General features: G+C 42.8%; 2 protein-coding genes across 3 annotated transcripts; one reads left to right on the top strand and one right to left on the bottom strand.

Moving 5' to 3' along the window:
* Nucleotides 1-1,568: 1,568 nt before the first annotated feature.
* LOC124661784 (uncharacterized protein C9orf85 homolog) lies at nt 1,569-5,237 on the bottom strand. Its single transcript, XM_047199670.1, has 8 exons — nt 5,065-5,237; nt 4,889-4,971; nt 4,761-4,799; nt 4,624-4,676; nt 4,475-4,538; nt 4,313-4,355; nt 4,182-4,229; nt 1,569-1,985 (listed from the first exon to the last, which is right to left on the bottom strand). The coding sequence occupies exons 1-8, from the start codon at nt 5,143-5,145 to the stop codon at nt 1,821-1,823; spliced, it is 576 nt and encodes a 191-aa protein (XP_047055626.1). The 5' UTR covers nt 5,146-5,237; the 3' UTR covers nt 1,569-1,820.
* A 281-nt stretch (nt 5,238-5,518) lies between these two features.
* Nucleotides 5,519-13,075, top strand: LOC124661960 (RHOMBOID-like protein 12, mitochondrial). 2 transcript variants are annotated; one of them, XM_047199849.1, is made up of 9 exons: nt 5,519-5,936; nt 6,027-6,141; nt 6,226-6,345; nt 11,125-11,235; nt 11,359-11,397; nt 11,753-11,857; nt 11,941-11,982; nt 12,525-12,621; nt 12,665-13,075. In XM_047199849.1, the coding sequence occupies exons 1-8, from the start codon at nt 5,602-5,604 to the stop codon at nt 12,606-12,608; spliced, it is 951 nt and encodes a 316-aa protein (XP_047055805.1). In that variant the 5' UTR covers nt 5,519-5,601; the 3' UTR covers nt 12,609-12,621; nt 12,665-13,075. The 2 variants fall into 2 exon arrangements, with proteins under 2 accessions (XP_047055805.1, XP_047055804.1); XM_047199848.1 differs by having other exon boundaries at nt 5,520-5,936; nt 12,525-13,075.
* Nucleotides 13,076-20,988: the final 7,913 nt, after the last annotated feature.

Below are 20,988 nucleotides of genomic sequence, written 5' to 3'. Positions count from 1 at the left end.
ACTATGGAAGCTCTAGCGGTAAGAGACGGGGTCAAGTTGGCAAATGATCTCGGTATACCTCGTATCGAGGTTGAAACTGATGCTAGTGTAGTGGTGAAACTATGGAACGAGCGCCGACAAGGAAGGTCGGAAATCTGGTCGATTTTACAAGAAATTGAAGAGCTGAGCAGTAACATGGAGTCCTTCCAGTTAGGCTACATTGGGCGTGAAGCGAATGAAGGAGCACATCTTTGTGCTAAGCAGTCTTCGGCTAGTCGGCGTAGGTGTCTTTGGATTAATTATATCCCTACTTTTCTAGTTCAATGTCTGCAAAATGATTGTAAGCCTGATGAGTGATGAATGAAAGTTGTTCATTCGCAAAAAAAAAAAAAAAAAAAAAAAAAAAAAAACTAGGCTAATATAGGAGTGTCGCTAATTCAAGTGTGCTTTGAGAAAATTAGATTTCTAGGGAATGATAGGAGCTCTGCCTTTGCATTATATTTCCTCCTTTGTCGGTGCGACCTAAATTTTGCCCGAAAGTTTATTGACTAGGGTATCCCTACCCTAATTAATCTTTGTTGTTTTCATTATACTCCCTCGGTCCTAGTTCATAAGGCTTACGCGTATTTCTAGGTTGTCAATTAGGCTAACATAATATCAATTGTGCAATACAAAAATTATATGATTAGAAAGTAGAACATCTAAGGTTTCTAATGATATATATTTTGTAATATATATCTTTTAATATCGTGATCAAATTTACGATCTAAAAATACGTGTAAGCCCTATGAACTAGGACGGAGGTAGTACTTCGTTTACATTCAAAGTTGTACCCTCTGCGCTCGTTTATTTGAGTTGAATAGAGCATGTATGCATGCTAGTGAGGATTGCATGGAATTTTACTTGTTCGGAAATTCCGAATTGCTGGATAAATTTAATTTACACATGGCATGTACTTCCTATGTTTCATATTAATTGTCGCAGATTCGAATGTAACTATTTATAAAATATGTCTATATGCATTCAAATCAACAATAACTAATATGTAGCTGAGGGACCGTTACATTGTTGCTAAATACTAAAGGATGTCTATGGGAGAAGATAATAAGCATACCCGATGCCTCTTCCTGTTAATTGTAATAAGCGCCGATAAACGTTGGGGCTCGCCGTGGAAAGTCGACTTGCTAAGCAGCTTAATTAGTTGCTAGCACGGGTAAGCAGCTTAATTAATTGAAGCTAAGCTAGCTAGCACGGTATATTTATTGCCGGAACTGGTTCAGGCTAAGTCGGGCTATTACTCCGTAACTGAGTAAGATTAAGATTTCTATTCCAGTGGGATTCATAGCAAACGGGTGCGCCTTTCAGCCCAATTCCCAGGCTATGCACGTCTCCATTTTGTAGATGTCTACGTTTCTTATTGAAGTTCTATGTACACCGTGGCCAACATATTGCCACCACCAACTTCAATTTAGTCGTATACTCATGTATCTACTATCTACACTCATTTTAGATCGGAGGGAGTAGATATAGGCATAAGAAGGAAAAAACAGTACAAAAGATCACCCAGGTGAGAAACCAAAAGAATCCGATGAGAAAAGATTTTTCAGCTAAACAGGAGACAAAACAATATAATACAGCCTCAGAATCCTACACTTGGGAGAAGCATTTCCTGGGGGGCGTTGTAATTTGTAAAAACTGTAACACCCTGATCAACGGAAGATCTGATAAACGACAGTACATCTGATAAAATAAGTATTGGAACTTCACCAGTGAGTTAGAACACCAGGTAAGAGGGTCTGCGCACAAAACTAAAATCCTTTTACAGTGCCAACCTTGTGAACTTAACCTTCTACAAAATCCGGCTCTTCTTCATCAGAATCATCATTCTGTATAGCTTGCTCTGCATATTCATCAAGAGATGCAACAGGGAAAAGGTCACCTTCTCTATCTCGGTCTGCAACCTTTGGGACCGATGGCCCGCTCTCCTCGTCCTTGCTTTTGTTCATCTGCAAGCAAATATTAACCAAATGAATACTTGTGGAATTACCAACCCGGAAGGGAAAATGTTGTAACGATTTAACTCGGTAATAAAATTAAAATGAGATATTGAATCAGAGTACCAGTTGTTCAACAGGACCGTTTAGAATCTTATTCGACTTGCACATTCTTAAGCATTGCTATTCCAAAGAAGAATGGCACAACACATGTATGGTGGATTTTGATTCATGCCAACCATTCTATGGCATATTCCGTCAATGTCTTTTTTATTAAAATTGAGGACAGTACACTACTTTTCAATGTAACTACAACACTGTATCTCGTAATGCTACATATGACAAATAACCTAAGCATGGGTATAGTCAAAGTTCTTTTTTCGAGAATTTATAATCAAAGTTCCTACAATGATATTAGATCATTATACCCTTTGGTTACTTAAAGGAAGGAAATGGTTGGTTTCATAGACACCGTAAGATACATGTTTGAAGTGGTTCGCTTAAGGTAAAAAATGATTTGATCTAGGACCTAATAGGATTGTTGCGAAAAGTTAAATCAGTAACAGTTCTCACAGGAGAGACCAAATGGTGCACTTATTTTTCATTTCCAACAGCAGATGCAAATTCAGCAGAATTGTGCAAATCCAGGAGAACGGGACAAGTGAAAATTTTGGAAACTTAATAGCACATGTTTCTGCACCCCATAGAGGATTGTGTGAGGTTTAAACTACAAAATCTACCTACAACAGGATTAAAACAGCCGCGATTGTTGGCTATTAGCATGTTATAATTTTTTACTTTCTTGTTGCAGACAAGCTTATGCCTCAAGGATTGTATTCTAACAGATAATTACCGGACAAATTGTTTGAAGACCCTGCTAGAATTTTGAGTTCCGACCAGTTGTTTATATTTCCATGTTTGGTAATAATGAATTACAAAGTACAAATTCTTGATACGTGTTTAAAACTTAAGGGCCTAACAGGGATGCAAAATCTGAAACACAGCAACTAGAAAAACTTACAATTACGTTGTCATGATTTGTTGAACCCAACAGAAACAAAAAGCAAACAGAAACAAATGAATTGGTACAATGGGCCTTTAGATTGCTATATAGACGGGACCTGTGCAGGAGTTTGAAGAGAGAATGTCTAGGAAACGAAATTTGTTTTCAGTGAGGCCAAGCACATGTCAGAAATTCCTACAATCTAAAATAGCTCAACTATTTCCATCTTCATGGTAAAGTTTTAAATACTCAACTGATTAAACATGGAAATATTTATGCGAAGAGTTTGACACTTTGGTCTAGTCCAATAGTGGTAACTCACATGCTTTATTTCAAGTTTTCATACTAATGACACTAGCATCTTGGAAACCAACAAATCATGTACATAACATCCACAACAAGATGACATCCTGTGTATTTTTCATTTAGTTGAAACCATCACTGCTAACACAAGGCACCTATTCCAAATCTAAGAATGCCAATAATTTCACTTGACCAAAGCTCCAATGCATCCCAAATGATATAAAAAGGGCAAATCAAAGGCACATGAGGGATTCTTGTGATTATGCTCATATGATGAGTGAATACGGTAACTGTGAACTGTTCTGATTACTGTGCAATAGGGTTTGTGCTACACTTAAGTGCACGGAATCTCAACAAGTACACAATTATGCATATAAGCCTGCCTTGAAAGCCAACTTCACACATGACTACCTAAATAATGATACAATGTCACACTACAAAATAGGAGATGTGATTTAGTAAAAAAATATTTAGAGTTAGTGTAACAGGCACAATGAATAGATGAAATTCTTCTTTCCAACCGAAGAGACTAGTTATGTTAAAACACGATTGACGTTAAAGATCAGAGAATCTGAGATAGGACTCTCCTAGACTTGCTAGGAAATAGAGAAACTAGAATTGGTTTTCTGCTGCGCTAGGCTCAAACTTGAGGGACGGAGCCTTTTACTTTTGGTCCCAGAGGTGGATTAAGAACTGTTTTCTCCCCTCCTCAAGTTTTCCAATAGTCTAAATTTCAGGAAGAGTAGAGGGAATTACAATGGACTTGTTCCTTTCTCTATTTAGACATATGGGTCCCTTAGGTCATTTTAGACCTATCACCAAGGAGAAGCATACACAGCAGCGCAAGGTCCGGGCACAAAAATTAATTATTCAGCAAGGAAAAATGTATAGCAGGTGCTCACAAGGCGAAGTAGCGTGCGCCGTTCCCTCTCCCTAGCAAATCTCATGGCCTACAAAATAATTCACTGGTCAGCACAAAATAAACGATTTCTCAAGGTTCACAACAATCCCTTCTAATACAGAACAATCAAACCTCCTCTAGCTCTTTGCGCTCATTGTCCACTTCCTCAGCATCCCTATAGGACAACACAGAATCATTACATAAGTAAAATACAAAAACACACGTTTCGAATTCCAGATATGATGTAGCTACGCCGGTACTAGTATACCAACAAAATGAAATAGCAGGGATCACCTTCCGATAAGCTGCTTAACAGAAGTGCAGCACTTGGCACATATCCCAAGCTCCTTGGAGCAACCTGCAGAGAGCCAAGACAGCACGGATCAGCGACAATCAAATGGTGCAACAGCAACGGAAGACACCACGGAGCAGCCGAAATTCACCTGTGCATACGTTGTGGTACGCCTGCCGGACGTTCCGTTTACTGCACTTCTGGCTGCAAAAATTAAAGGAAACCATGAACATCCCCTCTTCCATCTTTCCTAGACACGCGCTAAACAGAAAGGGGCAAGAAAGGTACCATTTTGCGGGCTCAGTAATTGCCTTGTACTTGCCGTATCTGCAAAGAAGAGACGAACAGAGGAACATTATTAGTTGGTAAAACCAAAGAACCGATGAACCAATAAGTTGAGGGGGAGAGCTCCATACTTGCGCTTCCAGTCGATTTGGTCCCGGCAGCGCTGGCAGACGCCGGTGATCTCCGACAGAGGACGGAACCTGCCTCCGGGCTCCTGCGATAGCAGAGCGGCGATGGTTCCGACGGGTTAGGCCTGACGGGAACCGCAGAAAAGACCAGCGAAAGGAGATGAGTCACACGGGCTTACGGTCTCGTTGATCTTCCGGCCGAGGTTGGGCTTCCACGCGTAGCTGTTCTGGTGCTTCGGAGGACCCTGCCGCTTCGACATCTCTCTCCTTCGCCTCTCTCTGCTTCGCGCCGCCGCCGCCGGGAGCTCTCTCTTCGGTGACCTCGAAACCTTGCTGCGGCGGCTGCACGGCGTGTCTAGGGATGGGTATAATCGTGTTGGATGCGGCAACTGCGTCTAATGGGCCCGTCAGCCCAATCCAAAGAGCGAGGTACGATTCGCAGTTGGACTCTGAAAGACACGTAGGCCCAGTAAGCCCAGTACGAACTTCATGGATGGCCCGCATAGAACAAAGCGTCGCGGGCCGGTTTTCGGACAGTGTCGATCTGCCCATCGTTCCCCACTCCCGAGTCGGCAGCTGGAATCGATCGATCAACAAAAAAACCCCACCGGACCGCGCCACGACCACCGGCGGCGGCGGCGGCTACCGCCCGAGGTGTGAGAATCGGCCGCGGAGGCGGCCAACGAGAGCCCTTGCGAGCTCCTAGGCAGGCAGAAATGGCGATGGGGAGGAGGCTGACGCAATTCCAGACCCTCCTCGCGCAGCAAGCCCTCCGCAGCGCTACCCCAAAGCCCAGAGCCCCACCCATCCCGCACAGCCGCTTCCTCCACTGCCCCTCCCCGCCGGCAGCCGCATCCCGCTCCCCGCTGTCCCACTTCCTGTGGCGCAGCTCAGGCAGCGCCGGGACGGTCCTGCCAGCGAGCGCAGCGGCCGTACGGACCGCTGCCAAGCGGTGGCTTGCCGCCGGGTCGCTCGATCTCTTCTCGCTGCAGCGGAGGAGGTCCCCGGGCTTGCTCTCTTCGTCCTCCGCATTCCTCCGCCGCGCACCTTGGTGAGATTTTTGCTGGCTGGTACGACTTTATTACAGGGTGGATTTTTTTTTTGGGTAGTTTTCTCATTTTCGTGTTCGTGTCTCCGGAAGGGCGCGCTGGCTACCATCACCGGACCAGGTGGTGCTCACGCTTATCGGGGCAAATGTGGCCGTATACATGCTCTGGCAGGTGGCCGATCCGAGTTTCATGGAGAGGCATTTCACGGTCAGTGATCAATCAAATGGCACCGTCTTCAATATCTCGCAAGTGGTTGATGAAGTTTGATATGATGATTTCTGTGGTGAGCAGGTTTCTCTGGAAAATTTCAAGAGCGGGCGGTTGCACACGGTGCTCACGAGCGCCTTCAGCCACACAGACACGGGTCACCTCTTCAGCAATATGCTTGGTCTCTACTTCTTCGGCTCAAGCGTAAGAACCTCAGTCATCTGCCTGTTTTTTGCTTTGTTGAGAAAAGGCTTTGTATGTTTTAGGAGTGATAATGGAAATAGAATCCTAGTTTCCCCTGTGTACCACCCTGTGGTAAACCATGTTCGCTCACACTTTCGTGAAAATCCCCATAATGGCGTGAACACAATATTATCTTCCCCAAACCAAACATATGATATTAGCTTATCTATGTCACTGATCTGATAAATCATGGTCTTATTGAACTTAAAATGACACGGCCCTGAGAGTTTTCTCAGTAATGTATGTTTAATAAAATGCTTGTCTGAACGGCACCCTTTCGTTGGATAGAATACTAGTCTCAACCCTTGTGCCTGCACGGGCTAGGGAAATTGAAAATAATTCACAAAGAAGTTCTGGGTCAACTTTATTGTACACGAGAGTCCGTAAGAATTAGAAATGAAATCACTTACAAGTATTTATAAAAGAGTGTTATTGAAAATTTCAGTAGCCTTCCTTTGTTTATAACCATTGTCTAGAGTAGTCATATTTATTTGTTCACTTTCTGATTAGACTTTTTTTTTCAAGTCTGTAGAGCTATTTGCGTGGTTTTCCAGTTGTATAGTTATAAGCATTGTTGCACTCACATCGTGGTGCCTGATCGAGATAGTAAGGTTGTGGAGATTCAATGATTCATATTCTGCAACATCTTGTATATTCATATCCCAATGACCAGTGATGAATTGGACATGTATGTGGTCTATCTGGCATAAGATTTCACGGATTAGTGTAACCGAAATCTGCACGCAAATAAATATTTGATCAAGTGACATGGGATATGATTTTCTTTCTTTTTGGTGGACACATAGGCACGTACATATTGGAATATGCTCAATCAATGGGGTAACTATTGTTGTTATATAACATATATGGAAGTATTGTATATGACTTAGAAATAATCTACAAATGCATTGCTGACTTTGCTTTGGTTATACCTACACAGAAGAAAGGAATGATATATTTATATTTTACCAACTTATATGGAAGTATTGTATAACTCTTAGAAATAAAATCTAGAAATGCATGGGTGACTTTGCATTGGTTATACCCACATAGCAGAAGGAATTATATTACCAATAAGTTCACTATTGGAAATACAGGTAAAATGTGAACAATAAATCTATGAAACACTACTATGAAAACATTGCACTGGTTATCCCTAAGGTAGAAATGAAGGCAATTTGCATATATAAAGGCTTCTCGTGTCTGATTTAAAACTATATAATTTTACAGCCCATCATAAGAATCATTTCACTAAGAATGTACAGTTTGTGGTACTATTGTTTGGAATTGAGTTGTACATATGTGTTATCTTTAAGTGATAGACTTGATTAGAACATATGCAATTGTCTTCCATCGATAATACATGCGTAGTTTCTCTTCTTATTAGTGTGTGCCTTTTAATTGGTGGGTGCCCAGATATTTACCAAACTAATTGGAATCCACACGCAATGCAATGTTCTATCAGTTACACTCACCAAGTAATATAGGATAAATAGAATGGCTTATTGCTTTTGCCTTTTTCAAATAATGTAGGATCTTCTATATAAAATCTCTAATCTCTGCGTAACCTAGCAACATAGCATGCACATGCACTTTTTTGTCCACAGCAGATAGGCATCTCGAATAATGTAAGTTTAAGTATATCTGTAATAGTTTGCTTCAGCATATGACTCTGAATAGGTAAGTTCGTAACTTTAGTTCAAAATTTATGATTTTGAAAGTTTTAAAAAGTTGATTTCACCTTTACTTCTTAGGAAATGTGTACCAAAAGATGTTTTCTGTGGCTTATAATTTCTACAGTTGTATGTATTGTATGCTTCAAACTATAATGCTCCTATATATATACTGTGATAACAAAATATTTTTAAGATAAATTTTATACTAAACCAAAAAATCAATTCTTAACTATATATATACAACTCTCCATATACACGAGCATATCCTGGTCTGGAAAACACTCCCTGATCGTCCTGTGTGGTCCGTGGGCACCGACGAACTGCAATGTGCAGCTGCCACAGTTGCCCACTCCTACGGAAGCCAGATCCGTACCAATCAATCAGTCCACAACACGTTGCCACTGTGGCTATAGCCTACGGATTGATTGCTAAGGCAGAACAGCAGATAGGTAGTATCCTGGTTTAAAAGTACGGAAATATCATATCATCATGTCACATTTTCTTCGGTTCAACTTCCCTTGCACGATACATATTCCTTCATGGTACATGTATGGTTTGGTTGGACGGCTGTCCAACTAGACTGGAAGGATGTAAAGTCTGTGATTTGATAACGATAAGAAAGATAGTGATCGGATGTTTTGTCTTTTGTAGGATGAGTGGAGCCTAGAAACGGGCCTCCAATTAGTATAAGATATCCTCTATATCTCAAGTTAGTGTGCAGAATCACCCACTTATTTTTGAGGCGTTGGATTCTCATGATCGTGTAGAATTGAGTGATAACATTATGTTTGACAGTTGTGAATTTGATCTAGTATATTTTGTTTCCTCTCTTTTCTCTAGTTATCTATCATTTTTCAAGTTACATATTATTGAAATTAGCTACCATGATGAAATTGGTACACGCTATTCCTAGGAAGCAATGATCAAGCATCGCAGTTGAGTCCGAGTGGTTGCATTGCATTCTAAAAAAATATAAGAAGAATAGATCTCGTTGAATTTTACCATACCATTATCATTTTCTCCTATGAAAAGCATTTATTTTAGCCTTTATATCAAATAATAATTGTTTTTGGAAGTGAACTAAGTGTATATATAACACATGTGTATAACTGGTGCTGGAATACCAGAATTGGGAGTGTATCATTTGACTCTTGGGCTCTTGGCACTTCAACCGGGTCTAACTCTGTGGGACTTCACACTAGATAGCAAGCTTTTATGTGATGTCTCATGAAAAGTGAGGATCAAGATGCAGGTGGTCCGGTTTGACCCATTCACCTGTTGGACAATCCTGTTATAAAAATGAGTTGATTCAAACGGACAAGTGTCATAGTGTCATGACTATACAATACATTTGAGGCACCCCTGTACGGAGGTGAAAATCTACACTAGACAATACAACAAGGATCAGCCAAAATTAATGTAGGATCCAATAGGCTAACTGAAAGGAAGGTATGCTGCCTATGAATAGGCTGTTCAAAAACTTTTACGAAATGAGGTTGAACAAATGAGGAATAAAACAAGCATTTAATTGTGAAACACGGATACCACGATGGCTCACCATATTCTCCTCGAGCCTTCCCACCAAAGGGAAATCCTCGATCTACTATGGGACCCTTGAGGGTGGTTACCAAACCCTTACAAGCTTGGAGCGAGCTCCGCAACTTAATTGGAGGCTCCCAAGTAATCGCCACGAACGTCACAAGCTTGTGGCAAACTCCACAACAATTGGAGGCTCCCGAGTAATCACCACCAAGGTCACAAAGCCACTAAGCCACAAAGCCGTGTAGGGTTCTAAGAACCCAAGAGGAACAAACTCCAGGCGCAAGCACCCGAGAGTAATAGTTGACGAACTTTCACCGAATCTCCGTAGAGAACTCAAACCGATGCACCAAATGCAATGGCAAGAACACAAGTGCTCAAGTCCTTCACTCCAAAATTCTACCAAAGCTACGCACGCTTAATAGGAAATAAGAAAGGAAGAACAAAGGAGGAAATCCAGAAAAGACTCCAAGATCTAGATTCAATATGTTCCCCTCACTAAGAGAAGATATTGATGGGTGGAAATGTGGATCCAGATCTCCTCTGTCTTTTCCCTTAAAAAGATGCAAGAATCATAGGAGAAATCAAGAGATAGGGCAACCTCTTCAAGGTCAACAATGAAGGAGAGAGAGTGGTGCAAGAGCAACCAGCAAATGGAGAAGAAGGGAAACTTTTATAGCCCCCTAACTAATATAACCCTGGAGATTCCTAGCCTATGTGGGGTGGAGATTTCGCCTCCCTCTGGGGCAGAAATCTTGGCCATCGCTTGATCTTCTTCACCTTTCAACCTTGACGCAAATAAATGGTTCAAGAATTGCCTATGGACAAATCCTACAAATATAACTCAAAACAACAATTAGTCCGTAGAGGTTGTCATTAATTACCAAAATTACACGTGGCCAATGGGCGCTCCATGCACTTTCACTAATACCTTCCATTCCCATCGGCTGACCCGTTAGTCCGAGACTTCTCTAACTAGCGCAGACACCACAAGCATCAGGGACTAGTACCACCGCCACCAGGGGTTTGCGTGTCACTATTATCAGCTGCACCGAAACGAGCAGCTCCAGAAATGACAAAATTTTGTGCAGATGCCACACATGAACTGCTATACGTCTGCTCCCACCCTTCCACCCACACGTTAACTTAACAACATGCTAGTAATGCTACGGTTGGTATTTTGTATGTCTAGAGAATTCAATCCGAGAGTTGTGTATCGATCAGGGCTCAATGCAGAAATGTTGTGGGATGCTGCTTTTGTAGGTAACACGTTAGACCTAAATCAAGAACTGATTCAATATGAGATAGTGTCTTACATTATCGGTACATCTATGTCTTATAGGTTTGTCCATTGCAATGAAAAGATAACATAGTACTTAACTATTTCCTTCGAAGAGTATTGCATGTTCTTCAGTGAGCTTTGTTTTTCTTTGAATCAATAGCAGGGAATACTTACCTGTGTTTTTGTTGTGACCATTTATTATCTTCCATTGCATATACTGATTGCTTCCATTTTTTGCATCAGATTTCCAGCATGTTTGGTCCTTCTTTTCTGTTGAATTTGTACGTAGCTGGAGCACTTGTTGGATCCACATTCTTCTTGATAGAAAAGGCTTTTAGAGCTCCGCGGAAACAGGTAAACATACTGTGGCCATGTTTATGTAGGATGGGACAGTTCAAGAACCATTCGTCGACTCAGATTTGTGTTTGAAGTTTCATGATATTATTTCTAATTTAGCAAGCAATGCTACTTTTGCAGGTTTATGTAGGGTGGGACAGATCAAGACAGTTTGGGCTTGTATGTGATTTCGTGTTCTAATAGTTCACTTCTTATTGTATTGATAATGAAACAAGCAATATTATCTCTATATAACCAGTAAATGTTGCCAACGAACGATCTATTCATCATCTTACACCTACAAATAATTAATTAGAAGGTAAATGGGTCAATCAGAGGTGATATGGTGATTTATGGTAACATAATATAAAACCACCAATAGGCCTCTAGATGATATTTTACTAAGTTATTCCTAGTCAGTTACTGTTAGAAGCCTTCTCCAAAAAAAAAAAAAAAAAGTTACTGTTAGAAGCCACCAATAGGCTTCAGTGAGCTTAGTAAACTAATATGACCCTTTTTATTCAATGCCACCCAGGGTGCGAGTGGTGCAGTTAATGCCGTTATGCTTCTTCAGATTTTTCTCAATCCAAAGGGACTAATCTATCTTTACTTTGTCCTTCCTGTTCCAGCTGCCTTAGTGGTGAGAACCTTCTCACTTTGTTCATAAATTTCAGTGAAGGATGTGGGTGATAGGAAATGAGAACATAACTAAATTCATTTCAGGGGGCTGCTTGGATTGGCCTTGATTTATTGAGTGTCAACAAGGTATACATAACTTTAATTAACTTTCTGTTTGTTACTCTTTGCGTAATAAGTTAATTTTATCTGTGCCACTCTGTTGCTTATGCTCATCGGCCATGAGTTTTTGACAGGATTGTGTGGGCACTCCTTTCGTTTATCTGTTAGTTGGAAGTTTAGGAACTGACTTTCTGTGTGCTTGTGTTTTCCTAGCCGCACAATTTCTGGTCTTAAATGAAACTGGTATTGAATCGTCTAGGGTGATTGGAATAGTACTAAATGCCCAGATGAATAATTTGTATCTTTTTGGCCGATAAAATTCATTTTATTCTGTATTGAAACACATGTACTTCAAGGTAATGTCTGGTCTGCCATTGGGATATATTCAGTCTGGCAGTCAAGCAATGTCACCTATATATTCCCATAAATATCTCACACTATCGGAAATCTCCTTGTTTCTCCAAATATCTTTGTTGATCTTCTATTCAAAATATTATTTGTGAAAACCACAAATTGCCTGCTGTGCCTACCTGGTCTTAGGGTTAACTGATGCTTGTTCAAATTTTCAGGGGCAGGGTTCAGCTTCTGCTCATTTAGGAGGTGCCGTAGTGGCTGCCCTCGCGTGGGCTCGAATTAGGAAGGGCTGGTTCTGATCATGCAGCTAGTTCATATGGAGCAAATCCAACCACCCTCCCCCAAGCTGGCGGCCTCTCCGGCTGAGATTGGTTGACAAATTTCGTATGGGTAGAGAGATAACTCTGCTGCTTATCTTCCAAGTTTCTGATCTGGAAGTCATCAAACAAATTTCTAGATAGCATCATGGGAGATATTGCCAACTGGTTGGCTGAATTTACATACCTATTCTTGATGGGATCATCCTTAAACATGCCACAACTAGAATTGCAATGTTAGTGCTACCGCCTCACTAGGCCAAATTTGAGTGCAGATGTGACTGGGCAACCTTTGCCATCCGAAAGTAGGAAAAGTCAGGACATCAACGGAATAAAGTTGTAATGGTTAAAATCCATGGATACCCATGATCATCCTTGGTTACTGTCGTTGACACTTATCATCCAATACTACGATCCAAGTTGGTAACATGATTTGTGTTTTGCAAATACATCATTGCGCTGTGGGTGTGAGCCCAGATACTGCTGTTGCACACTGTATTATGGGGATGTTCTTTAAACCTTAGGACGCTGTACGCGCCTTGGCTGAGAGGCGAAACCATGTGTCCATTCTGGAAAACGACTCATTTAGACTGTTGCTCTATTTCCACCATGAACATGCTTCTGCGATAAACTTGAACTGATCACAAGCATCGTCCCATTTCTCTCCAGATTGAGCCGTGCAGGGTAGATCGGTCCCTCGACATGTTAGGTGTTCAACTCTCAAGCTGAACCTAAGGGCAGCCCAGCGGTCCGGCTAGATGCAAATTGACTGGGCTGCTCACGGGGAGGCTAACGTGGCTCAAATTTGCGCTGATGCGTCTGCGCTGCGTCCGCGCCTTGTCGCTACGGCCCCGCCTAGCAGTGGGTGTTAGGCTGCAACGCTTCGGCGCCTCCGGTGCCTGCGCGTGCCGCAACCTTCTGCGGCCGCCATCAATGACATGCTTCGTCTTCAGAGGCCGCGCCAGGTCCGGCGGCCGATAATTGGTCTTATGTGCCACCATCAATGACACACGGCTTCAAGTCCCGTTGAAAGAACATTTCCCGCCCTTTTGGGTTTTGTGTGTTTGATGTCAACACTAGGTATATATTTATGTATGTTGATCTAGACAGGTACAAGATTTTATTATATATACATGGCTGGTGGTATGATATGTCTGTTCTGAAGATTCTGCAGTTTTTTCACTTCCGGCAGAAGTTCCGGCCCCAGCTGGCGGAACTTCCGCCCAGATGCTCCAAGCAGAGGCTTCTCTGAGCCGTTCACATTGAAGCTTTTGAAAGCTGGCCGGAAGTTCCGGAAACATCGCAATTGTGGCTCAGTATGTCCAGTATGGTTTTTCTGAATTTCCGGAACTTGGCCGGAACTTCCGGCGACCGGAAGTTCCGCCCTAGTTCCGCCCAAACTCAATCTGCCTGCTCGTCTGATGCAAAAGAATCCTGCCGAAACTTCCGGTCCTCATGGCCGGAACTTCCGGTGCCAGCCGGAACTTCCGGCCCTCCTGGCCGGAACTTCCGGTGTTACTGAAAAACGTCCTCAATGGTCAGATCTGAGAGCTCCACTCATATAAATAGCTCTCTTCTCCAATGGGACAAGTTGCTCAATCATTGCACAAAAATCTACCAAGCTTCACCACCATTAGAGCCACCTCAAGAACACAAGATTTGCAAGATCTCCTCCCTCACCCAACCAAAGCTCTTGATCTTTGGAGATTCGAAGGAGAAGACACCGATCTACATCCTCACCGAAGCGATTTACATTTCCCCTCATATGCTTGAGGGCCCTCTTGCTAGTGTTCCTCTTTGGATCCCTAGTTGTTTGTTGTTGATGTATTGTTGTTGATTGTTGTGTTGTTACAAATTTGGGAGCCTCCAATTTGGTTGTGGATGTGTGCCCCAAGAACTTTGTAAAGGCCCGGTTTCCGCCTCGAGGAAATCCCTTAGTGGAAGTGGGCTAGGCCTTCGTGGCGTTGCTCACAGGAGACCTGAGTGAAGTCTTCGTGACTGTTGGTCTGGCTTTCGTAGCGACCACACTCCTCCAAACGTAGACGTACCTTCTTGCAAAGGAAGGGAACTACGGGAATCAACTCCGTGTCTCCGTGTGCTCCACTCTCGGTTACCTCTATCCTTTATCTCCTCTATATTGCTTTGCTATATCTTGCTTTGTCGTTGACCTTGTCATATAGGTAAATTCACATAGTTGCATATCTACAGAATTTACCTTTGTGTCAAGCCTAAATTGAAAAAGAACTAAAAATTGGTTAGCACCTATTCACCCCCCCTCTAGGTGCGGCATACGATCCTTTCAATTGGTATCAGAGCCTCGGCTCTTATTTCGGGCTTAACCGCCTAAGAGTATGCCGGACGAAGAGCCTGCGGAAGGGGCCGCTAAGATGATCTCCATGGATGATCTCAATTCGTTGAGGTCCTCCATGGAAGCTCAAATGGAAAGCATGAGAAAAATGATTTCCGAGCTTTTGACTCCGGTCCCTCCCATGGCTCCCGCCATAGAGGAAAAGGACAAGGGTGCGTTAGAAGGGGGAGATGCTTCGACATCACCCCTCTCTATCAATCCCTTGGATGGTGATAACTTAAACACTATCAACCCCCCGTTACTTCTCCTACGGGAACTAGTGGAGGTGTTAGCTACAATCGAGTGGCTCCGCCTTTCTATCTCCCGATATCCCGGTTCCCCATCCTCATATAAACATTAGGGGCGACCCACCTAAGTTTAATGTTAAAGATTTCGATACTTGGAAATTTGAGTTCCGTTCTCATGTTCGCAGTGCCTCCAATGAACTTTGGAGAATCATCATGGAAGGCTTCAAGCCCTACAACCCCTACAAGTTAACTTGAAGAGAAACGGTTGATAGTCAACTCAATGACACCGCCTTGCACATGATTCAAACTAGTGTGGGGACAAAGGAATTGTCTCGTGTTCGGAATTTCACCACCGCCAAGGAAGCTTGGGATGGTTTGGCCGCTAGTTGCATTGGAAGTGATAGCATGAGAAGGAACAAGTACAATTCTCTTCGGAATCAAGCCGAAGGATTCATGAGGCTACCGGATGAAGATCATGAAGCCATGTATGGAAGACTTCTCACCGTTGCCGATGCTTTCCGCTATGTGGGTGCCACTCACATCAATGACTCTTGGATTAAGGATAAGTACATCGATTGCGTGATGCCGTTTGAACCCATTGATGTCAAGACTCTTGTTGGGAGAGAATTATTTGCCTCTCTCACCTCTCAACAAGCGGTGCACGAGATGCAAGCCCTCAAGGTGCTCGAGCAAAACTCACATGATTCTCGCAATCGTGCCATTGGTATGTCAAAAGGGAACAATCTTGCCTTGACGGTCAATTCCGTAGAAGAAGTGATCCCTCAAGAACAATATAGGGCATCTTGGAGTATGTCCTATCCGGAAGACTTGGAACTCCACTACAATGATCACATGGCCTTCCATGCAAAATCCTTTTGGGTTGATCCTTCCAAGGCCAAGGAAGACAACATCAAGAGAAACAACAAAAGTGGGTTCACTAGCTTTGGTCCAAGAACAAGATCATGCTACAACTGTGATGACAAGCGCCATTTCATCGCCGAATGCCCCTATGAGAATAGGGAGACTCATGGTGGAAGGCTCATTCCCAAGGACAAGAGCAAAGACTCAAAGGGCAAATATTCAAAGGCCCCCAACAAGAAATTCTACAACAAGAGCAAGAAGGGCAAGAGGCCCTCAAGGATTGTGCTAGTGACTAGGGAAGAATATTCTTCCGATGAAGTTGAAAGTTCTAGTAATGATGAAGAAGAAGAAAGTTCAAAGGAAGTGGCCGCCATTGTCACTACCAACATTCCCTCTTCATCTCTCTTTGAATCCCCCAATGAGAATTCTCCTATCAAGAATGCACATTGCTTCATGACAAGGTCCACCTTGGACACGTCTATTGTGCTATCAACTCAAGAAGAATATTCCTCCGGAGATGATGATGTTGATGATGAAGAAGATGATGCTTCAAACGGATTGGTTGCTCTTGCCTCCCTCTCCACCAACTCTTCATCACCAAATGAATCCCCCAATGAAGTCATTCATGTGGAGGAAGAAAGTTGCATCATGGCTAAATCCTCCGAGGTATCATCTCCTAACCCCTCTATGCCTAACATATCAAATGATCTAGGGGTTAACCATGCTAGTTTAAAAGTGAAACAAGAAATGCTTGATTTTTATGAGTTCATTCTTAACTTACAAGGTAACACTAAAAAGCATGTTTCAAATATCATGGTTCGTATAGCTCAACTAAATGATACTCTTGAGAAAAAAATGTCAAATAGAGAGAGAAGACTCTCTTGAAATTCATGCTCTTAAAAATGCTCTTGATGAAAGTCAAGAAACTATAGCTTCTCTTGAAGAGAGGCTAGAAACTCTTGAAGAGCCTCAAGATAAAATTAACAAACTCATCAAAGCTAGAGATCTTGCTAGGGCTAAGACTAAAGTGCTTAAAAAGGAAAATGCCCAATTTGGTGTTGATCATGAGAAACTTGTGAAGGATCTAGATGAACTAGACAAAGCTCACAAAGCTTTGAAGAGTGAATTCACTCTCCTATCCAAGTCTAATGAGCAACTTCAAATTAGGCTTGCTTCATATGATGTGCCTAGTTCCTCTACCCCCTCATGTGATCATGCAAATATTATTGAGGAAAATGCTAGGTTGAAGGATGAACTTGCTAAGGCCTCCTCTCCCCCAAGTAAACTTTCTTTGGATGATCTTTTGAGTAAGCAAAGATCAAACAATGGGAAGGAGGGCCTTGGTTATAATGCCAAGGCAAAGAAGGCAAACAAGCAAAAGGCCAAGCCCGCACAAGAGAAGAAGAAAGATATCACTAATGGTGAAGCTCCTAAGGGCAAAACCATTAATTATGATGATGCGGGAAATGCTAACCCTCACTATGTTCTATTTAAAGATTATTATGGTGATGTTTATGCTAAATATGTTGGCCCATATGATGGTTATGTTGCTTGGTCTATTTGGGTCCCAAAGACCCTTGTTGCTAACAAAACAAGACCCATTGAGAAATGGGCACCTAAATCCAAGAATTGATCTCATGTAGGACTATGCCGCTGGATGTTCAAAATGGGTACTTGATAGTGGATGTACAAGTCATATGACTGATGCGTGTAATTGACACGTCCGTTGGGAACCCCAAGAGGAATGTGTGATGCGCACATCGGCAAGTTTCCCTCAGTAAGAAACCAAGGTTTAATCGAACCAGTAGGAGTCAAGAAGCACGTTGAAGGTTGATGGCGGCGGGATGTAGTGCGGCGCAACACCGGAGATTCCGGCGCCAACGTGGAACCCGCACAACACAACCAAAGTACTTTGCTCCCAACGAAACAGAGTGAGGTTATCAATCTCACCGTCTTGCTGTAACAAAGGGTTAACCGTATTGTGTGGAAGATGATTGTTTGCAAGAAAACGAGTAAAGAACAAGTATTGCAGACAGATTTGTATTTCAAGTATAAAAGAATGGACCGGGGTCCACAGTTCACTAGAGGTGTCTCTCCCATAAGATAAAAGCATGTTGGGTGAACAAATTACAGTCGGGCAATTGACAAATAGAGAGGGCATAACAATGCACATACATGTCATGATAAATATAGTGAGATTTAATTGGGCATTACGACAAAGTACATAGACCGTCATCCAACTGCATCTATGCCTAAAAAGTCCACCTTCAGGTTATCATCCGAACCCCTTCCAGTATTAAGTTGCAAAGCAACAGACAATTGCATTAAGTATGGTGCGTAATGTAATCAACAACTACATCCTTAGACATAGCATCAATGTTTTATCCCTAGTGGCAACAAGCACTCCACAACCTTAGAACTTTCCGTCACCGTCCCGGATATCAATGGAGGCATGAACCCACTATCGAGCATAAATACTCCCTCTTGGAGTTAAGAGCAAAAACTTGGCCGAGCTCTACTAATAACGGAGAGCATGCAAGATCATAAACAACACATAGGTAATAACTTGATAATTAACATAACATGGTATTCTCTATCCATCGGATCCCGACAAACACAACATATAGTATTACGGATAGATGATCTTGATCATGTTAGGCAGCTCACAAGATCCAACAATGAAGCACAATGAGGAGAAGACAACCATCTAGCTATCGCTATGGACCCATAGTCCAGGGGTGAACTACTCACTCATCACTCCGGAGGCGACCATGGTGGTGAAGAGTCCTCCGGGAGATGAATCCCCTCTCCGGCGAGGGTGCCGGAGGAGATCTCCGTAATCCCCCGAGATGGGATTGGCGGTGGCGGCGTCTCTCGGAAGGTTTTCCGTATCGTGGTTCTCGGTACCGGGGTTTTCGCGACGGAGGCTTTAAGTAGGCGGAAGGGCAACGTGGGGGGCCACACGAGGGCCCCACACCATAGGTCGGCGCGGCCGTGGCCCGGGCCGCGCCGCCCTATGGTGGCGGCCCCTCGTGGCCCCACTTCGACTCCTCTTCGGTCTTCCGAAGCTTCGTGGCAAAATAGGACCCCGGGCGTTGATTTCGTCCAATTCCGAGAATATTTCGTTACTAGGATTTCCGAAACCAAAAACAGCAGTAAAACAAGAATCGGCTCTTCGGCATCTTGTTAATAGGTTAGTTCCGTGAAAATGCACGAATATGACATAAAGTGTGCATAAAACATGTAGATATCATCAATAATGTGGCATGGAACATAAGAAATTATCGATACGTCGGAGACGTATCAATGACCGGCGGCAAGAACCTCATCAAGGAGTTGAGGCCCAATATAAATAATATCACCGTCTCCTTTGGCGATAATTCTACATCCGAGGTAATGGGTTTTGGCAAGGTTGTGGTTGCACACAACATTACTCTTGTGGATGTCATGCTTGTCAAAACCCTTGGTTACAATTTGCTTTCCGTTTCCGCCCTTGGCAAGATGGGTTTCGCCGTCTTTATTGATAATGATATTGTGGTCCTCTTGTGGAGCAAGACTCTAAAAGTCGCTTTCGTTGGGTATCGCGAACATAACTTGTATGTGGTGGACTTTTCGGGGACCACCACTTCAAGTGCGATGTGCCTATTCGGAAAGGCGGATGTGGGTTGGTTGTGGCATCGCCGCTTGGCCCATGTCAACATGAGAACTTTGTAAAGTCTTCACAAGGGGAACCATATTGTGAAACTAATGGAAAATGGTTCTTTTGCCAAAGATCGTGTTTGTAGGGCTTGTGTTGAAGGCAAAATGCATGACTCTCCGCACCCAAGCAAGACTATCATCTCTTCCAAGAGGATCTTGGAGCTCCTTCATGTGGATCTCTTTGGTCCCACCTATTATGCAAGTCTTGGTGCGAAGAAATATTGCTTGGTAATTGTTGATGACTATTCAAGATGCACTTGGGTCTACTTTCTCAAGAAGAAAAATGAGACTCAACAAATCTTCATTGACTTTGCTACCGAGGTGCAACGCCAACACAATCTCCTCATTATGGCAATAAGAAGTCACAACGGCTCCGAGTTCAAGAACTACACACTCAATGATTTTCTTAGTGATGAGGGGATAAGACATCAATATTCCGCTGCATACACCCCTCAACAGAATGGTGTTGCGGAGAGGAAGAACCGGACTCTCTTGGATATGGCAAGGTCTATGATGGCGGAATACAAATCCCGCTATAACTTTTGGGCCGAAGCTATCTCCACTGCTTGTCATTCTTCTAACCGGCTCTATCTCCGCAAGGGCTTGAACAAGACTCCATATGAAATACTCACCGGCAACAAGCCTAATATCTCATACTTCAAGGTGTTCGGTTGTAAGTGTTTCTATAAAATCAAAGGAGTTCGTTTATCTAAATTTGCTCCGAAAGCTTTGGAGGGTATATTTGTTGGTTACGGTGCCGAATCTCACACTTATAGAGTCTTTGATGTATCCTTCGGGATTATCATTGAATCTTGTAGTGTGAAGTTCGAAGAAAATGATGGCTCCCAAGTGGGGCAAGTTGATGTTTGTGCAGGTGATGAAATACCTCAAGATGCCATAGTAAGAATGGGTGTGGGATTTTTCCGCCCCGTTGAGGGACACGGTGTGGCGTCTCGGGAAGGACTATGCTCTACCACGGTGGAGCCCTGATATGTCTCAAACGTATCTATAATTTCTTATGTTCCATGCTAGTTTTATGACAATACTCACATGTTTTATATACACTTTACATCATTTTGATGCATTTTCCGGTACTAACCTATTAACAAGATGCCGAAGCGCCAGTTCCTGTTTTCTGCTATTTTTGGTTTCATAAATCCTACACAGGAAATATTCTCGGAATAGGACGAAACAAAGCCCACGTCCC

This window comes from Lolium rigidum, chromosome 6, assembly GCF_022539505.1.
Source record: "Lolium rigidum isolate FL_2022 chromosome 6, APGP_CSIRO_Lrig_0.1, whole genome shotgun sequence".
In the NCBI taxonomy this organism is placed as follows: Eukaryota; Viridiplantae; Streptophyta; class Magnoliopsida; order Poales; family Poaceae; genus Lolium; species Lolium rigidum.
This window is presented reverse-complemented; position numbering and strand designations above follow the sequence as displayed.